General features: G+C 37.5%; 1 protein-coding gene across 4 annotated transcripts in view; it reads right to left on the minus strand.

Annotated features, from left to right (window-relative positions):
* ADGRG6 (adhesion G protein-coupled receptor G6) overlaps window positions 1–19244 on the minus strand; it is a 109655-nt gene that overhangs the window by 60184 nt on the left and 30227 nt on the right. For all 4 annotated transcript variants that reach the window (XM_015858345.1, XM_015858347.2, XM_015858346.2 and 1 more), the window contains exons 3-4: window positions 6145–6486; window positions 370–990 (exon numbers count right to left, since the gene is read on the minus strand). In XM_015858345.1, the coding sequence (XP_015713831.1) occupies window positions 370–990; window positions 6145–6486 (963 nt within the window). The remainder of the gene's footprint in view (window positions 1–369; window positions 991–6144; window positions 6487–19244) is intronic.

The raw sequence follows: 19244 nt of genomic DNA on the forward strand, positions 1-19244 counted from the left end.
TGGAGACTGTGGATGTCTAACCTGACGGTTGCAGGTACTTTCCTGTGATCCTCATTTCATATAAATAGAATGCCAGTAAACAAATTACTGGGGAAGAATTTTGATCTGTAGATTATTTCAATTAGCACCTCAAAACATGTAGGGGATTTTTCCTTTCCCATAGAGAATCAACTTTGTGCCCTTTCAAAGCATAATATTGTACACTCTGTGTACAATAAGAGTGAAACTAAAGTTGAAGAAAGACAAGTCCTACCTGTTTTTCTTTCAGAGGAACTTTCATTTTTCTTGCTAGGATAAGATATTTTCAGCACAATGCAGGAGTGTTTGTGGGGGGAGAATAAGCAAAAAAGATTGGCAAGGCACACTTACCACAACTCAAATTGTTTTCTGCTTTCAGTGCTGAAGTTGGAATACTCCAGAATTCATTTTCCCAGTCTACAATGTTTCCTTTCACATCGCAGCTGAGGTTGGCCAGTGTTTGAGCATTCATGGTGAAATTCCAAAGGCGGAAGTTGTAAATGTCCCCATTTAGAGAGCTCACTTCATTGCTGTTAGAGCCCAGCACAAGCCTCCCATTTCCAGGGATAACTTTGCCAAACATATCTGGACAGTAGGTATTATGATAGATGCTTTTGGCGTATACACCTATAGTGCCTGAGAAAGTATCCCCTATGACACAAAGCTGCTCAAATGTTCCTGTGAAAAACTCCACATTTCGAGGCAATGCATGGTCAAGTATGCACTGTGTGTCTGAAATGGATAGAAAATGGCCTTTTGTGGTCTTCCCAAACCCGAAAAACTCTTTTGATGATGCATCAGTGTAGGAGAAAATCTTCCAGTCATCATTGTCATCACTGTTGCTCTTGGTTGCTTCAAAGCATAGTGTGAACTGGCTGAGCTCTGGAACCAAGACTGTTTCTGCCACGGATACAACATCGGCATCAGGATCCTGGGGAATGATGACCTTCTGATTCCTCAGAGACACAGCAACTAGAACAGAGAGTAGATACATTAATTAAATTGAAAGTATTCTCATATAAAATAAATGTAGACTGGCAGCAGTTCAGTGGTGTTTTTTATCACTGTGATACTTCAAAAGTACACACTGTAGGGAATTTGGCTTGCAGAACATTCAACCTAAAACACTTGCAGTTCCTTTGCAGCAGGGTGGAGAATGCTGCACTATCTGCAATTAACTCCCCAAGTTGTATCAAGAGCAGTACTAGGAAATATTACCTGCTAGTTTACACTCATTTGATAAAAATTAACATTTATTCATCAAGGAAAGGTGTAGTAGGCAATAGAGAAAAACATTTGTTTGGAAAACAGAGTATGATTTTTGAAGTTCTATTATTTTGATTACTTGTCTGCATGACTGCATTATACCAATGAAGTTCAGGCCTTACTTCTTTTAAATATCAATACTGTAATAGAAGAAAAATTCCATTGCACTTCATGGCAAACTGAAGCCCTTCATTCCTGAGTGCTTGTAATGAGTTTCTGCAAAATATTAACGATCTTCTCGTTTTGTTCTCAGCAGCTTTCAGGTTCAATCCTGTAATCACGTATCCAATTTGTATCCAAGCTGTTCACCATTTGTAAATACTTGTGTTCCAGATTTTGCACAAGTACCTAGAAATGGCTAGTCCTCTCCTAAAGCAATGCACTGCAGTAAGGGAATGGGTAGAAGCACTTTGTCTCTAATTTTTTTAAGCATTCTCATTTGCACTGGCAAAATAGCAGTCTCCAAATGTGAAAAACAGTATTAAGTGACACATGATTTTTCTCCATGAGTGTATTAATGACAATTCTGCTGAGTCTACTTTGGAGAAAATTATTTTTTCAAAATAAAGTGCCAATATACTCAGTTTTATTGGATCCTTATGGTACAAAAATTCTTTTACTGAATTTCTCCACAGAAAGAAATTTCAGGTTATCAGTCATGCAAAGGAATTGAGGTCAACAAGACCAAATACACAGCAGTAGCCCTTCCTTATTTCTGGCTCTTTATTTCTGTACTGTGGCAGATCACATCTCCAAGAAATGTCTGACACCTCCCTAGCACTCCAGATATTCTGATACTGAAATTGGATTTTTCCAGACCTGAAGAATAACTGCCACATGAAATGTCTTAGGATTTGTAAGCAGTGCCATGTAACATACAATAACTATTTAACCTGCTTCCTTCTCAGAATGAAAGAAAGATTTTCCATTTGGGAGGGTAAAATATGTAAGAGAAGAGTGATTATTATGCCCCACTCTGGAACAGAGAGATGAGCTATAAAGATCCTACATGTTCACTGTATTACACTTTCTCTTTGCCAACAGCATGCAAAGAATCTGAGCCCCAGACTACCATATCTGGGTATTCACAAAGACAAAATTTGACCAGTATAAATGATACAGTAAAATAACATAAAGCATTGCACTTTTATCTGCCAACCTAGCAACTTGAGAATAGGACTGAAGAGAGAAATCCTGGACTTTTACAATTACTGAATTTACTTCATAGATTTTTCTCCTTTCCCAAGGGCAAAAGTATGTTGTAACAATTTTATAGATAGAAAATGTGTTCAACTTTCCACTGAAAACAAGGGCTTTTTTTTCATGGGTTAATTATACTGTACAGTTCTTTACGTAACATGGAAAGTGTTCCAGAAGTATAAGGATTCAAGACTTGAGAAAGAAAAAAGCTCATTCATATGAGCACCACTCAGCTGGTGTTGGAGTGGTCAGGAAAGTTACAAACCAGCTGGTCACATTTAAACAGTGTAAGAGAAATAAACTGGGAGACCAAAAGCTGCTGCCCTGGTACTGAACAAGTCTACTCAAAACTGTTCTCCTCAGAGTCAGCTGCTGGGACTTTTCTACACAGCAAAAGCACAAAACTGACAAGTATTTTGTATATGTGGAGAAAAAAAAGAATCCTGACATCAACATTAGGAGCCCACAATCACTTTTTAACAGCCAGTCACCACACTGATGAATTTCAGATGTTAGCATTGAAGAAGATTATTATTCTCTGAGGGAGAATATATATATATTCTCAGCCTGTTCATATAAGTGTTTATACTACATTCAGGATGATGCTAAACTGTTTCTGTTAGGAAGATAACAGCTTTTATTTTGGACACATTGCTTTTTACTCATGTAAACTGTAAGTAAGTCTTGGAGGCTGAAATGCATCACAGTGGCCAGCAACAGACAGCTCACTGTTCTGAAATCCTCATCTGCATTTACGAAAGTGTTGTCATGACAAGAAGTCTGCCTCTGCTTCTTTTTAGAGTTTCTGCGTTACTTGTCTTGCTTTCAGATCATGGTCTCATATAACGTACTTCCCTTTACATACAAGGAAAAATAACTATTTTACAATCATTTGTGGGGAAAATTGCTTTTCTGCCATTTTCTAGGTTCACAGCTTTCAACTGCCCTTCAACTGATACTGGAAGAAATATACCAGCTTTTTGGAGTTCTGCAACAGTCTACACACCACATACCATATAGCTGCACTCATTTACTGCTGCTAAGAATATGGCTCATCTATGTGCTTTTGGAGGGTTGCAGGAGGCAACAATCAAGAAAGCCAGCGTTTGTGTAGGCAGCAAGCTTGTTACGGATAGCAGGATGAGTTCTGTGAAACTCATTTTGAAAACACTGCTCCACAAATGTTGTTTTATTCACAGCTAATTCCCTCCCCAGATTTACCCTTTTTGTCTTTCCCCACCTATATTTTGCCATGTGTACACTTTGTATAAGGATGTACTATTTGTATCTTTTTAAGTGCAATTGCTAGATAGTAAACTGTTGTGTATCTTTGAATTGACATTTACATTCCTTTATCAAACTCAAAACTGAACAAACGACTTAATTTTATTATTTTTATATATTCACTTCTAAGAAAATGATGTGAGAGGAGGTAGCATTGCTGCCGTGCCTTTGGGAATTCTCTACAAGAGCAGGAGAGTACTTCATGGACATCTGCTGTGCAGATGTTTTGTAATTTCAGTGCATGTGTGTTGATGATCTAATGTCTACAAGCTTTTATAACTTATTTTCTATGAAAGGAAAGCAGTACACTATCATCCATTTACCAAAACTCTTTTTCTGTATTCTCTGCCTGGCTAAGTGTTGCCATGTAGAATGTGGCCTATAGGTTATAATTTGCCCTATTTGCATGCAGCCAAATCTCCTTCATAACATCTGCAGTCAAATTCAAATTGAGAGTTACCAGTTGGGATTAATGAAAGGAATTCAGGAAACCTCATCAAGGTAGCTTAACAGCAGGCCTTAACAGCAGTATAACATACATATATGTGAAACATTTAAATGTAAGTTGCTGGTGAAGGTCTCCGACACCTCCAGTCACACTGGAGAGCAGCCTCCTTATTCAAAATAAAAGGATATCTTCCAAGGCTATTTAACTGCAAGGGTGCTATCGATGAATGTATTGCACTCTTCATTTTGGGGTGGAGGTAATATTTTTGCTTTTGAAAAAATACCAATAAATATGGATATAAAAATGATTCTCTCCATGGTCCTCTCTTCTTCTCCTCATCTGAGGGTAATATTGCATTCCCAATAAAAGTCATCTTATTTGTTAAGATTGAATACTATAATAGTAAAGATGAACAACAATAAATCACGTATAATCTGATTACATATCATTTTATATGATGTACTTGATTTTACAACTCCTTGAAGCAGAGAAACCTAATTTTGTTTTATAATTCTGGATATTATTTTAAAATATTATATGTGTAATGAATATTTTGATATTTCTTTTAATGAAAAAGATTTGCTTGAAACTTAAGAGATAGCTGAAAATTTCCTCACTCTGTGTTTCTACACAACCAGCTGGTAGAACATCATCAGTGCTACAGTTGGGCAGCCTCCAGTACAAGTGGTACAGACTAATGGATTGATTGAGAGCAGCCCTGTGGAGAAAGACATGGGGAACATGGTGGACAAAAACCTGGACACAACTGGTCTAACACTGATAGAAAAAGGGGGAATGGCTTTGAACAGAAAGGGGAAATTCAGGTTAGATACTAGGAAAAAATTCTTTACTAGGAAGCAGCGAGGCACCATCTGGAGTACTGCATCCAAACCTGGAATCTTCAGCACAAGATAGATGAGGAGCAGCTGGAATGGGGCCAAAGTAGGGCCACAAAGATTATCACAGGGCTGGAGTATCTATCCTACAAAGGAAGGATGAGGAAGCTGGACTTCTGAAGAAGAGAAAGTTTCAGGGAGAACTCATTGCAGTCTTTCAGTATCTAAATAGGGCTTATAATAAAGATTCAGAGACTTTTTATCAGGGCTTGTACTAACAGGGCAAGGGCAATGGTTTTAAATTAAAAGAAGTAAATGACCATCCGAATGTCCTCATTTATGTTGCTGTCCTTTACCATCATGTTAACAACTTCTTGCAAAATCTTAAAATGGCAAAATACACATAAGTCACATATTATTTGTCCCCTTATCTGAGGGAGAAAATCGTAGATAGAAAAGTGTCTTTTTTGCAGTTGCTAGAATTTTTTAAATCTAAGCATTACTATGTATTTATGAAAAGAAAAAAAGGTCAAGGAATGTAGTTAGCAGTTTTGCAATGACAGTTCAACCCTAAGAGTTTATGTTGCAGACTGGAAAAAGACTTGTGGAAGTTCTGCATTTTGCATGAACTTCTCCCCATTGTAGCGTGATTCACTGGTACAGTGGTTTTGCCTCTCCTTGTTTTTTTTGGCTAAGAACTTGCTCATGCTGGTCTTCATATTTCTGTATGTATGTCCCACTTTTAAAGTGCCCAACATGAATTGGCTGAAAGAGGCACTGCTGGGCCTACCATCTTTGTGCAATAAAACTTTTTTCTAATGTACTAGAGGATGCCATGTCCCAGAAAAAAATAATTTACCTTCAACCACAGAAAAATACATTAGTCAAAAATAAATAAATAAATAAATAAAAACCAACCCACACAGAAGTCAGTAGCATTATCTTGCAGCTTCCCTATTACCCATCCCTCTTAAGGAGCACATAATTTCTTTATAAAGTGTAATTCTAATAACTTGTAAGAAATTTACGTCAGGACATTACAGCAGGACATTTTTTTCTGTAAAAGGGATAAACTGGTTTGTGTTTACTTACTTCGCATATAGCTGGCATTAAAACCTTTCTTTTGGATACTGAAGTCACTTTTGAAAGACACAATCATTTCATTTCCAGTAGAATTATATGATAATCCCTTGGCAGTGATGCCACAAAGGTTCATTGGGCTCTCTCCATTGTCCAGTGTCAGTGAGTCATAAATGCAGCCCGGAGCTTCTTCAATGTCAAAATCACTGAATGTTAGCTGTATAATGAATCCATGAGGTGCTCGGATGACCCATTTACAAGATTGGCTGTTGGGATAATCACTTGGGTAGCATGGAGAAGTGAAAACTCCAGAGGGGTCAGTAAGCACAGTCCTACAGTTGTAGCATCCTTGAGCTGGTAATGAAAACAGAAGGAAATATTATTTAACAGGTAATTAATTGTCAACACTATGACTAAGTATATTTCTATACATAAAAACATGAAGAGATATGACAGAAAGAAGGGCAAAATAAATCCTCATTTCTGATGTGCCAAATGCTGGAGGAATAGTACAGCAAAATACTTTTTAAATGTAAGAATTCCCATACAAAAGGAACAGAAGTTATACTGCTGAATGTTCATTTATACAAGCAGTATATATCTGCCATACATACTGACTCACTGTGCAAACACTGGAGTAGCAAAAACACTTTTGAATTCTCAAATGCAAATGAACTAAAACTTCAAAGAAGATGACTGGTATCCTTTCTATCTTTTGGCTGCTGGACAGATGCTGACTTCTGCTATTCTGCAGCTCCATGTCCTGTCACTGTTCCCATTGGAATGTCTCTGGAATGCAGCAGCACAAGAGATGGGCCGAGGGGCCACAGTAGCAGCATTCTGCAGTGTCCAAGGTTAGTCATCAGCACTTCCGCAAGTACTTTCCACATCACCCAAAAGGGGAGCAGTGAGCCACCGGCCTCTGAATCAGCACCACATTACTGAGCTCTTCCCATGCTGACTCAGCTCCACTGAGAAGTTTGTGGCAGTCAGGCTCTAAAATATTCTCATCCTCTTCCTCATGCACCTTTGTTCACCTGCTGTGCTCCTCCACAAGAATTTCAGGCCCTGTTAGTCCTCAGGGTTGCATTTCTTGCCCTTTTTATAGTCACCCTGTAGTGTATTTTATGACAGTATTACGGTGAGTTGCCTGCTGTTGAAATCTGTGAGTCTGCTAAAGCAGCAGAGAGCAAACTAGATAGGAACAGAACACGACCAATAGATAACTGAAGAAACTATGCAGCATGTTTGTGCCGAATTATTTCCCAAATATTTCATTAGGCCACAATTGTACATCATGCAACAGACTAAGCTAAAAACAGCTAAACAAGTTGTTCAGCCCTAAAACAGGAATAAACACAACAAACTTCTCCAAAGTACCCTCAGCTTTTCTTTCCACTGCTTGGTTCCTGATGAGTCACATTCATATGTTGTTCAGCTTTTGCAAGACCCTGACTCTGAGAACTAACATGGCAAAAACAACAAAAAAAAACCCAACACAACCAAAAACAAACAAACAAACAAACAGAGAAAAGTTTACATCAGAAAGGAGAATTCCTAGTTACATTGTGCAAAAGGGTTATCGTGTATCATATTGTCCTAAGGAGGTAAGGAGGTTAGTAATTAATTGGATTTCCAAAGTCTAATACAGGCTGACTATGTAAGAAATGTTGGAGTCCTATTTGAGGTAAAAAAATAAAAAAATTAAAAAAAATTATCTTAAAGCTTTTCAATTATCCCTGGGAACATTTCACTCCTGATGTTGGAAACATTATCTGAGCAGAACAACCTGGAGTCTGTGTAATCTAACTTCTCAGCAAATCTGTATAGTAAGAGGACTGCACTCATCTGCCCTGAAATCCTGCTGTTCCATTTACTAACTAGAGAAAGAATATTTAATTATTAGTGCAATGAGCATAAATTCAGCAGTTTACAATCAGATGACAGCTTTGTGCAGAAGACTTTGCAGAGATACATATCAGTTTTCAGAAAACAACCCTAAACTGAAGAGAGGAGGAACAAGAAAAGCAGCTGAGCCATAAGCCAGAGGTCTCCTAGTCCAGGGCAAGTAAGCCTCCACAAGGGGATGGTTGGCTCTGGATGAGGCAGCACTTCAGAGTCTTCCTTCATGGAAGACTCCATTATTTATAGTCCTGCCTTCAGTATTTCTAAGCTGAGGGCTACAGTGGCTGAGGAACTGGTAGTATGCTGTACCCACTTTCCTACTCATTCCTGCTAAAGAAGTAAGTGGCACAGAACTATGTGGACAACTGAGAGCTTTCTCTGTCTATCAACTACAACCAGATCAATCTGGAGCCAAAGGCTTAGCTGTTACATTATGAAACCACCTATGGTTGCTAGAGCACTCGCATTCATCACTGGATCCCTAAAGTATAAAGTTAGTGGCACTATAAACAATTCCTGAACTCAAAGAGACTGGAAAAAATGTGACACTTGTCAGTAAAAGTTGTTTGATGCACCTCTCAAACCAGTAGGTTATTACATTCAACCTAAGACTGGAAAGGGCAGATTTGTCCACCAGAAAGAATGGACATTCTTAGGAGAAACCTGACTTCACTACTTTTATTGATCATCATCAGCCAAAACAGGACTCATCTCTTTTATTTATCTTACTCCTGAGCATTTACAAATATCCCAAAACTATTTAATATCAGATATTAATTTAATATCAGAACACACAGCAAAAATACTTTTATCTCTGTTGTCACTGTAAATACAGACATGTAGATATTATTTATTTTACTGTTTGTTTTTTTAAACTCATTTAATCATTTTACACATTCACTGACATACTCTCATGTCATTATGTCCAAATTGTTTTGCTAGTTTTATAGACCTAATGAAGTAAAAAAAGCTCCTAAGTGGAGGTAGGAAAATAAGCATTGTACACTTTACATACGTAGAAGAAACAGATTTGGTGAGGAAAACAGCTTTCATTTTGGCATAGTGGCTGTTCTGTCCATGACTGCAATTTGAAGGAGAAATATCCTGTTTTCATGTAAATGTCCACAGTAGTAAGTAAAAGGGAAAGAAAACAAACAACAAAACTATATATAAACAGAATGGTTTTGAATGGAACTTTTTGCACAGCTTCTCATGAGACAGTTATTTTTCTATAAACACCACCTATTTTACTCATTAAAGAGAAAAATTGCTGTGGCAACTCTAGGCTGTCAGCCAAAGCTGACAGATATTTTGCAATCCCATTGGCCCAGAGCAGTTCTGAACTGTGGATACTGAATACTTATTTCAATACACGCCACAAGCATTTCTGCAAGCAATATGAGATAGTTTATTAATTTTAATGGGAATAAATATAGGTATATTTTCTTGGCCAAGAACTCTAAATGCACAGAACTTGCCTGTCAAGTATTTTGTTATCATCCTAGACCACAGGATATATACTCTGTAAAGTGAAAAAACTTTCACTTTTTCTCCCCTCTTGAATATGCTAAAAAACATAAAGTAAACACTCTCCCCATGCTCTGAAATCAAACACTTATTTTCCGCATTTCTTACATGAAAGCTTCACACAGCACCTCATTTGTTTCCTTCATGAGAATATCCTGGATAAGTAGTTTTCATTTCATAATCATATTATTTTTTTCTAAAGGACTTATGCTTCACTTAATAAATGAGTAGTTAAGAGTTTAGTATGACACTGGAACACAATACTAAAAAGTAAAACTAATAAATTCCTCTAGAGCATTTTAGAGTTTTCTAATGTTAACTGACCACAAATGCTGATGGAGAAGCAGAATTTTCCCTCCTGTCATGCCCATTTTGTAAGGGTAAAGTTAGACACAGAGATAATGGGCAAAAATGGCAAGTTTCCATGGATTTTGAGTTCCCAATCTGAGAAACAAGAGTTCTGATTTTCCTTAACTACTTACTATTTGTACAGGATTTTATATGTCCAAAACATACTACCAGTGATTTTAAACTGCAATTGGGAAAGCAGTCTGCCCATCTGGTCCACTTTAGAAAATAAAAAAATGAGCACTTAGTGTCCAATAGAAACTGTAGTCATAACAATTTCTTTGTCTCTAATAGGAACTTATAAGGGATGAGGGGGGCGGGGGGGGGGGAAGAGAATCCTGTTTTCATGGTTGCTAGTTTTTCCTAGCCATGAGACCATTCATTTTCTTTTGTGAGTGTGCTGCCTATTTTAACATACCTACTTTTTAATTTCTACAAAGAGTTAACATTCTTGTAGAGCTCCTTCTTATACTGTCCTGAATTGTCTGAAACTAAAGGGCTAAGGGAACCAGTATGTCATTAACTAAAGAGACCACTGTGACTTACATGACTAATATAGATTATGTGTACACAAAATGCATATCCTATAGAATAAAACTGATTGCCCACCCTGACCCATCAAATCATTTTGTGTTTTTAGAGCCTTGGCACTTGAATTAGAGAAGACACCTGCAAACACTGAGCTGTCATCTGGAAGTGGCTTTCACAAACCATTTGTGAACAGCTGAAACCACAGAGTTATAATGTTGACCACTGGTTTAGAGAAGGAAACTTTCTGTATAACCTCTTCCCATACATTCACACTTCCTTTTTTCCACTTTTTATGTCCGAAGTATTTCAGCACTTACCTCCAAAGTCTATGCTAATGCATATATTTTTCTCTAGCTCTGTGTATTCCTCTATTTCTCTCCACTGTCATAATTTTCCCCTAAAACTCATCTTTTGCCCTACCATATTTTGCAGTTTTCTCTTAGTCAAGAGTTTTCAGTTTTACGTCTGTCTGCTTTCACTTCTACTCTTAGTCAACTGTGGATATTTGATGGACAACAATTTTTGTTTGGCGAATAATTAAATAAAAAACAATTAAACACAAAAGCAATTCAGCTTGAATCATTGCTTAATTCAGCTCTAACAGATCAAAGAGTGTGAAAGTTAGGATCAGAAGTAAACAGTGCCTATAGGGAAAAATATCTGCTCTTATAATTCATTCCTTATACAGTTTATTTTCACACTGAGTTACACCTTGCAATGGGATTTTTCTTTTTCCATCCATTGGCTGTAGCAATGAACTGGCCCTTCTTTGCAGTATTTTCCACCTGACAGAAGTGCAAATGACTACACAGCGTAGGCAGTAACACAGGATACCAATGATAGACTGTGTGGGTTGAACTAACACTGTTTTTCAGTATTTTTTTTAAAATCCATTGAAAGATTCTCTCATAAAAGTAATATTTTGGTATAAAGTTTAACTCTATTTCTCCCAGTAGAGGAGACACATTTCATATGAAAATATCCTGAAATAAACCTCTGTAAATATGGGACTGAATTTTCAGAAAACAAAACAAAACAGTTTATATTACCTTTTGTCTTATCCAAGTGAATAATAAAATCTCTCCTGCTGACAGAATTAGACAAATCCTAAAACACAGGCAATCTTAATCATGCAGCCTAGCACTAGAGATATATAAAGTCCAAAAATAATTATTAATTTCTTTTATCTATGCATTTCAGATTCTTCTAGCACTTTGCATACGTTTGAAAAGGAAGCAATTGCAAGCCCCATCACTTTGGAGTAAGTAAGAAAGGAGCAGATGGAGGTGCCACAACGTAGTCACACAGAGTTATGTGGCAAAGTCAAAAATAGAAGTGAAAACTTAAAATTGTTCAGGGTAATAATATAAAAAAGTACCTATTTTAATGAACATTAGGCAACAAAAAGTCTTTTTTTCTACAAAAAGTAATTTCTTTCCCTATTTCAAAAATGTCATAATAGAACAGACCTACAGAGATACAGCCAAACATTAGGTTAAACATATTTATGACATAAATAGACGGGTGAGTGAGGTCAGTAGTGGACACACCTGCAAACAAGTGAGGGGAAGGGCCAAACCACCAAGATGTGGGTGGGCTGGAATGGCTACAGAACAAACAAACCCATGTTATTTCAATATGAGATACAAACACTAAACCCAGAACAGCTATCACATAGCAAAGGCTTAACGGAAGACTGTTTCTCCCATTTAAAATATTATTTCAGACATGAAAGGAATCTGTAGATGCACACAAATGTCTATTTGCAAAATGCTGATAAATTTCTTGCAGGTATGTCTCACATCATTCACTCTTGATATAAATGAAAGAACTATATGCATGCTTACTACTATCTATAAGTTCTACAGAAATTCTTATGCAGAACAATGAGCACTGCACTCTTCTGAAGCCTCTTCACACCAAACCACCCTGCCTTCTCTCTGTGTAATACATAATTTGTTTGACTTCTTTCTGAGGACGTACAGATGAGGAGAGGTGAGAGGTTTACTTCGGCTTCTTTGTTTGCTTTCCAAACTGCAGAGGCTGTTTGATCTGCCAAAAAGATCCTTGTTTTGTCATATTACGCTGGCATGAATAAAAACCACTTTCGCAACAGATAATACAAGCACACATCAGAATCCTTAAATTAAGCACACAAAACTAAGCTTAACTACTTAAGCATCCCCCAAAAATATTTCTTTATTTAGGCTAAATAATGGAATAATATAATATGTAAGGATTCCCTTTGCTACAAATGGAAGGGAAATAAGATTCTGATCACGACATGTATAAAAGTTTGTGTCTGCACATATAATGTGACAGGGCAAGGTCACCTTCACAGTCATGTCTTCAACCCTTAGCACTGCCTTCAAAAAAATCTGAGTGGGGAATCATTACACAGTAGCAGCCACAGGTGAGGCACTGTGTGGACCCAAGCAATGAAGAAGACCATGTTATCATCACTAGTTCTAACCACTTTCTTTTCCTTCTAAGGAAAAACATAATAACTTGACCAGCATGAGCTAACACCCATGCAAGCACAGAGATCCACTCTGAGGCATATATTGCATATGAAAAGTTAGTAACCAGATGTTGAATTGATCAACATGAACCATTTTACACCTGGCCTGATGTCCACATCCATACTGTTTCTTCCTTTCCTTCCAAGGGCACATTCTAGATTTCCAACTTGCTGACTGAATTAATCTGGGGAGAACAAGGGATTGATTTTTTTTTCCCCCACAAAATAGTTCCTTCCAATCCATGGGTGGTTTTCTTTCTTTCTTTATTTTTTTCCCCCAAACTACCTTCTTCCTAAAGACAAACTTTCATTCTAATGCAGCAACAAACTTTCTAAAAGCACCACTAAGTCAAGGTGCCTTATTCTCTGTCTTTCTCTCTTGAAAATAAATTCATTATTTCTTTTGATATGGTATGGCCTTATACCACCACACTTTACTAGCTAAATATTACATTATCTTCCAGCTCTGCAAAGGCATCAGTAGTAGGATTGACACTGGTTAATATCTGTGTGAAGAAATTAACTTCAGATTGCCTTTGGGGGGCTTTAGGTTTCTCCTGCTACTGAATAATGAAAATGCTGGTTACGAAACACTTGGCAGTGTAGTGAAACTTATCAACACATGAATCCCAGTGAAATTTAAATAATACTCTAAAACATTTCTAAAATATTTATGTTAATAGGTGTAGAATATATGGAAACCTCAACAGGATAAACATTATCAGCTTTTGTGTGAAACAACCTGCATTAGCCAAGTTGAAATAAAATAAAAATTCTAGGAATTTGGTACATCTTTGCATTATCCTACTTTGGCTGCCACACATAACCAAATGCTTTTTGCATAGCATGAATATAATAAAGATGCAATTACAAATATATATGTATTTTCTGTTTCATTCTTAGTTTGCAAGTGTGACTTCTGCTGATTTGCAGGAAAAACTACTTTCAGTACTATTAAAACCTCAGTCCGGACACTCATTCTGCACCATTCCCATTGCATCATCTGTACAGTACTCCCTGTACCCAGCAAGAACCGTAGGCCCCCATATTCCTGACTGGAAATAGCATATAACCCTGGCAGAGCCTTTTATAATTCAATGAAAGACAAGATTGTACTCTTACAAAATAATTCAACAATTGGATTTTGGCCACAGAAGCCAGGAGAAAGAGAGTTCTATATCCTGGCAAGTCATATCAGCTTGCCTCCATCTTTTGCTGATGCAGTATGCCTTTTAGAGGGTTGAACCAGTAGGTGCATCTAACAATAATAAAATTAACAAAATCTCCTTGCAGGCTAATTTATAGACACACATGGATGTGCAACTGCTGTTTGTGAAGTCAATTATTATTCCTGCTTCTGCTTGCTCTAACCCTGCTTACTAGATTATTTAGAAATTAAATTTTTACTTAAATTAAATTAGTATATATGTATTTTTTTCTCTCTTATTAGACAAGAATAGGGTTTTTTAAATGAAATTGCACGCGGTAAATGGAAAACTGATAAAAGACAATATCTTTTCATATGCTACATTAGCCTGCAGGACTCTGACCAGCAAAACCATTAAAGCAGGAAATATAAAATTCAGAAATCCAACAGACATTTCACTAAGTACCTAGAATACTTCAGAATCTCTGCAAACATATAATAATTAATAAGAGTAGATATAACTAGAGGAATTTTAGATTTCATGGCTTACACCTGGAACTAATATAAAACAGCTGATTGGACTATGTATCAATAGTTCCACCTCAATGGCTAAGAGCCACAGAACAGTCCTAGGCTCTGGGGCTTATATGCCAGTGCTGCTAACGTCCTGGACTAGGCCCTGGCACTCCTCATCAGGCAGCTCATCTCCAAACCATTCCTGGGCATGGCTCAGTAGCCAGCAGAGGCCAGGGACCATTCCAAACCTACAGCCAATTATGGCTACTGCAGTTTTTATAACAGTGTGAATTTGGGACACTGAGTGAATTAGCCTGAGAGGCAGAGAACACTCCTGGGCCAGCACATGTGTAGGAAAAGGAATGTAATCATGAGAGGTAAAGCACTAGATCCTATTTCATATATCTTGAGTAAGAGCCAATGATACAGGTCTTGCTAGATTTAATGATTCAAACACTACATGTAAATCAAGAAGAAGATGGTAGTAATACAGCCAATTTCCAACACAATAACCATAGTTATCTTTCAGGATACACTTGACATCAGTAACCCTAATAATGCAACAAAAATGAGAAGCTCAGCTTACTTTTAAATCTGAGGTTAAGTTTAGAAAAGCAGAAGTAACAAGAGCAAGTTACTGAGTCACGCAGCATTTACCAGAAAACACAAGTAGCAAGCTGGCCTTTAAAAAAAAAGCAAACAAAAACCCTCACAAAAAACAACCAAAAAACAAAAACCCAACCAAAAACCAAAAAACCCACATAAGCCGTGACAAAGCTGTATTGCATGGTCCTACATTTGGAGAACATTTAATACTTGCTTTTGTAATTAAGTTTCTAAAAGGCAGCAGAGCGATTCTTAGCTCTTTCTGTAAGGGGTACATACAGTGAACTGAAACCTAACACTGGCTTTAGGTTCTTGTTTGTTCAGACTGCTGATACATTGTAGGGAATTACAGAGTCACAGGCATTCTAAGGTACCTCAACAGATAATTGATTCCAACCCCTCTGTCAAAAAAGGTTGCACAGGTAGGCTTCCAGATGAGTGCTGAATATCTCCATACAAGGAGACTCCACAGTCTCCCTGGGCAACCTGTTCCAGTGCTCCATCATCCTTACAATAAAGAAGTTATTCTGTGTGTCAGTATGGAACTTCCTATATTCAAGTTTTAGGCCATTACTCATTGTCCTATTGCTGTGCGCTACTGAGAAGAGCCTGGCCTCATCCTTCTCCCTTCCATCTACCTTTAGATATTTATAAACTTTTCTCAGATCCTTCCTCATTCTTCTTTTCCTCAGGATGAACAGACCCAGGTTACTCAGCTTTTCCTCATAAAGGCAATGCTCCAGGCTCTTTATCATCTCTGTATGCCTCCTGTGGATTCCCTATCTTTTTTGAACTGGGGAACTCAGAACTGGACACAGTAGTCTAAACATGGCCTCACCAGGGCAGCACAGAGGGGGAGGACCACCTCCCTCGACCTGCTAGCCAAACTCTTTTTAATGCACCCCAGGATACCATTGGCCTTCTTGGCCACAAGGGCACACTGATGGCTCATGGCCAACCTGTTGTCCACTAGGATTCCCAGGTCCTTCTCTGCAGAGCTAATCTCCACCAGGTCATCCTCTAACCTGTACCAATGCATGCAGCTATTTCTCCCCAGGTGCATACTCTGTACTTGCTCTCCAGAGACTTCTCCACAAATTGAGTCATCCAGGTATTGACACTATTATTTGCTACATGACAATATGCAACCATAGTCTTGGGAAAGTCCAAGTCAATGTTTGTCATCCTCAGAGTGGTATGACAGCACTACATAGAGATCTTCAGGAATTCATTATGTTTCCAGATATTCCATTTTGTCCCTAGAACTCATTTCACTCTGAAATTCTGTAGGTATTTATTTCTCTTGGGTTATCATTGCCACTAAAAGCTCTGACCCCTCTTGATCATTCTAGCATATTAAATCCTACTTCCTGATAGCAACTGGCTATCACAGCAGTAACTCCAGCAGATTTTGATTGATCTGGGAAATTGAGGGAACCAGCTACAATAGAAGAAAATACGTTCAGAGCCAGGGTGGGGGCCCTGCACTGCCTGTTTCCCCTTAGTTGTTTGGTTTTGTGCCAATGAAAATTGAAGTGGAAACAAACACACTTACTGGGTAAATTTGTCCTGACCCATACGAGTGGAGTTCACATTGTAGACAAAGTTATGGATTTCCCCCAGAGGGAGGGGGTAGTGTGAAAATCCTGTGTTACACCCATTGTAACTTAAGAATATTTTCATTGGCATTCCTGTGATAATCTTATAAAAATAACAGAATTGACTTGCTAGCTTTGGCTGGAGCTGGATTTTTTCCACAAAGTAACAGAACTTTGGGACAAAGAGTGGCACTGAAAATATTTGACAATTTAGCTTAGATGTGCTAGTTTGAAAAGTATTAACCTGTAGGTCTACAGGATAATACAACAAGTATGTAGGCTAACATACACGTGAGAAAAGAGAGGATTAGGTCAGGAAAGAAATCAGGTAGGAAAAGTGAGACTTTTTTTGTGAGGTTACTGTGTAAAATACAGTGGTTTCAAACCGCATATCACACTCAAACACTAATCAGGCTGAGATTTACCAAAATGATCACCAAGCATGATTTTTTTCCCACTTCACAGAATCACTGAATCACAGACCTTCAACAAGAAGGTCTGACTCTTTAGCTGCTGCAAAGGGTCATATCCACTACTGGAGTAAATTCATAAGCTCAGTTATGTTCAGTATGACTGTAACAACCTGTACAAGCTGAGGAAGTGAACAACTAAATAAATTCTTGGGTATCATTCACGCAAACAATTGTCATGCTTGCCTGAGAAACCTTTTAAGAATGTCTGCAAGAATGAGTAGGAAAACAGACGGGGAAACAATCTTCTAGTAAGGCATGGTTTGTATGTATTTCAGAACCCACCAGCCTGCACAGACATGGGGTACAATACAGTTACACCTGGTCACCTGCTATTAAAACTTTGTCACACATGTGCATACAAGAAACATATTTATCCTACATATGCGCTAGACACAGGGCAGATATTGATAGGCTGGAATTCCTGGATAACAGAATATTTTGTATTGTGGAGGCAGGGGATACTGCCTCTTCACTGGGTACATTACACCACAAATTTAATACATACCAAATAATAATAGAACATCCAAGCAGTTTCCATTTCATCATGTTCATATTCAACATCTTGTATTGCTTGTAAGATTACAGTTCCACAGCAAAGTTTTGTTTTCCGGGCTGCAAAGTTGGAATGCCTTTTCTGGTTACTACTCTCAGTATTCTAAGTATCATTTTTCAACCACGCCAAGGCCTCCAGAAACCAAGAGTTAGGAATTTTATTATATGGCAGTCAACACAGTCAATATTGTTCTCTAATTTTTGAATGTTTATGAGCTGGATTTTTGTTCACTAATTTTAAAACATTTTTTTTTTTTTTTTTTTTTTGTAGCTATCCTGGAAAATTTGCTGATAATGATTTGGATCTTTTACAGTACAGGTTAAAACAGCTTTGATTCGATTTGCTGGTATTCAACGAGATTCAGGAATGGTGTATAATTACTTAGCAATGGAATTCACCACTAGAGCAATACCAAGACATTCCAGACACAGCGGAAAATACCTACACAAAAGTAATGATTCATTTTTAGGGTCTCATGATCTGTCTTTTCCAACAGTTTTTGAACTCTCTATTTTAATACAATTTCAGGCACATTTCAATATTTCAGTATTGTCTGGGTTCTTTCAGGAAGCTATAAAAAATAGATGCTGTCTGTACTTCATCTGTCTCATCCAATCTTCATGTAATGAAGGAGAAATATAAGTGAAAATATTTGTGATGTTTTGATTTATAAAACACCATGTAATAATTCAAGCTTTTCAATCACACATAATGAAGCATTATCTTCTCCGCCATCATGGAATATCAGTCACAGTTTCACATTCCAAAGATAATAATATGTTCAGTATTAATGCATCATTCATGCACAGAGCAGATTAATGTGTTTCTATCAGCAGTAAATACAGAAGAGAATGGTATACATATCTTAAAATAGTAATTCCTTCACTTCTGTATTACTTATTTCCATCCCTGGTTTGTCAGTGTATTTCTCCTTTCCATAACAGCAGAAGAGGAAAAATAATGCAGACAGTAAAGTTAAAATGTCTAGTGTCACCTTATTTACTCCATTAAAGTTACAATAACTGAATTTTTTGTATGCCTGAACCTTTTATTTTTGCCAGTCTGAGCTATGTGACTTATTTTTCTAATCTCCATCCAGTTCTCCAGCAGCTCTAGCTGCTGAACTCCCACTGTCATCAACCAAGAAGTATCCCTGCACATTCCAGTGCTTTTTCCAACTCTATTAGCTTTTTCTACCAGTTCCCTAGAAGAGAGTATTTCATAGATGAATGGACTCCAAAGTTAGGAACTTTATTCTGATCCTATTACAAGCATTTAGATCCTTGAGGATGTACAACATAAGCCCCACTTCTTTTGTGCCCTGCTTCTTTACTGAAAGTAAGAAAATAAATACAAAACTATTGAATCAGAAATAAATAACTAATCT

Source organism: Coturnix japonica, chromosome 3 (assembly GCF_001577835.2).
Source record: "Coturnix japonica isolate 7356 chromosome 3, Coturnix japonica 2.1, whole genome shotgun sequence".
Lineage (NCBI taxonomy): Eukaryota > Metazoa > Chordata > Aves > Galliformes > Phasianidae > Coturnix > Coturnix japonica.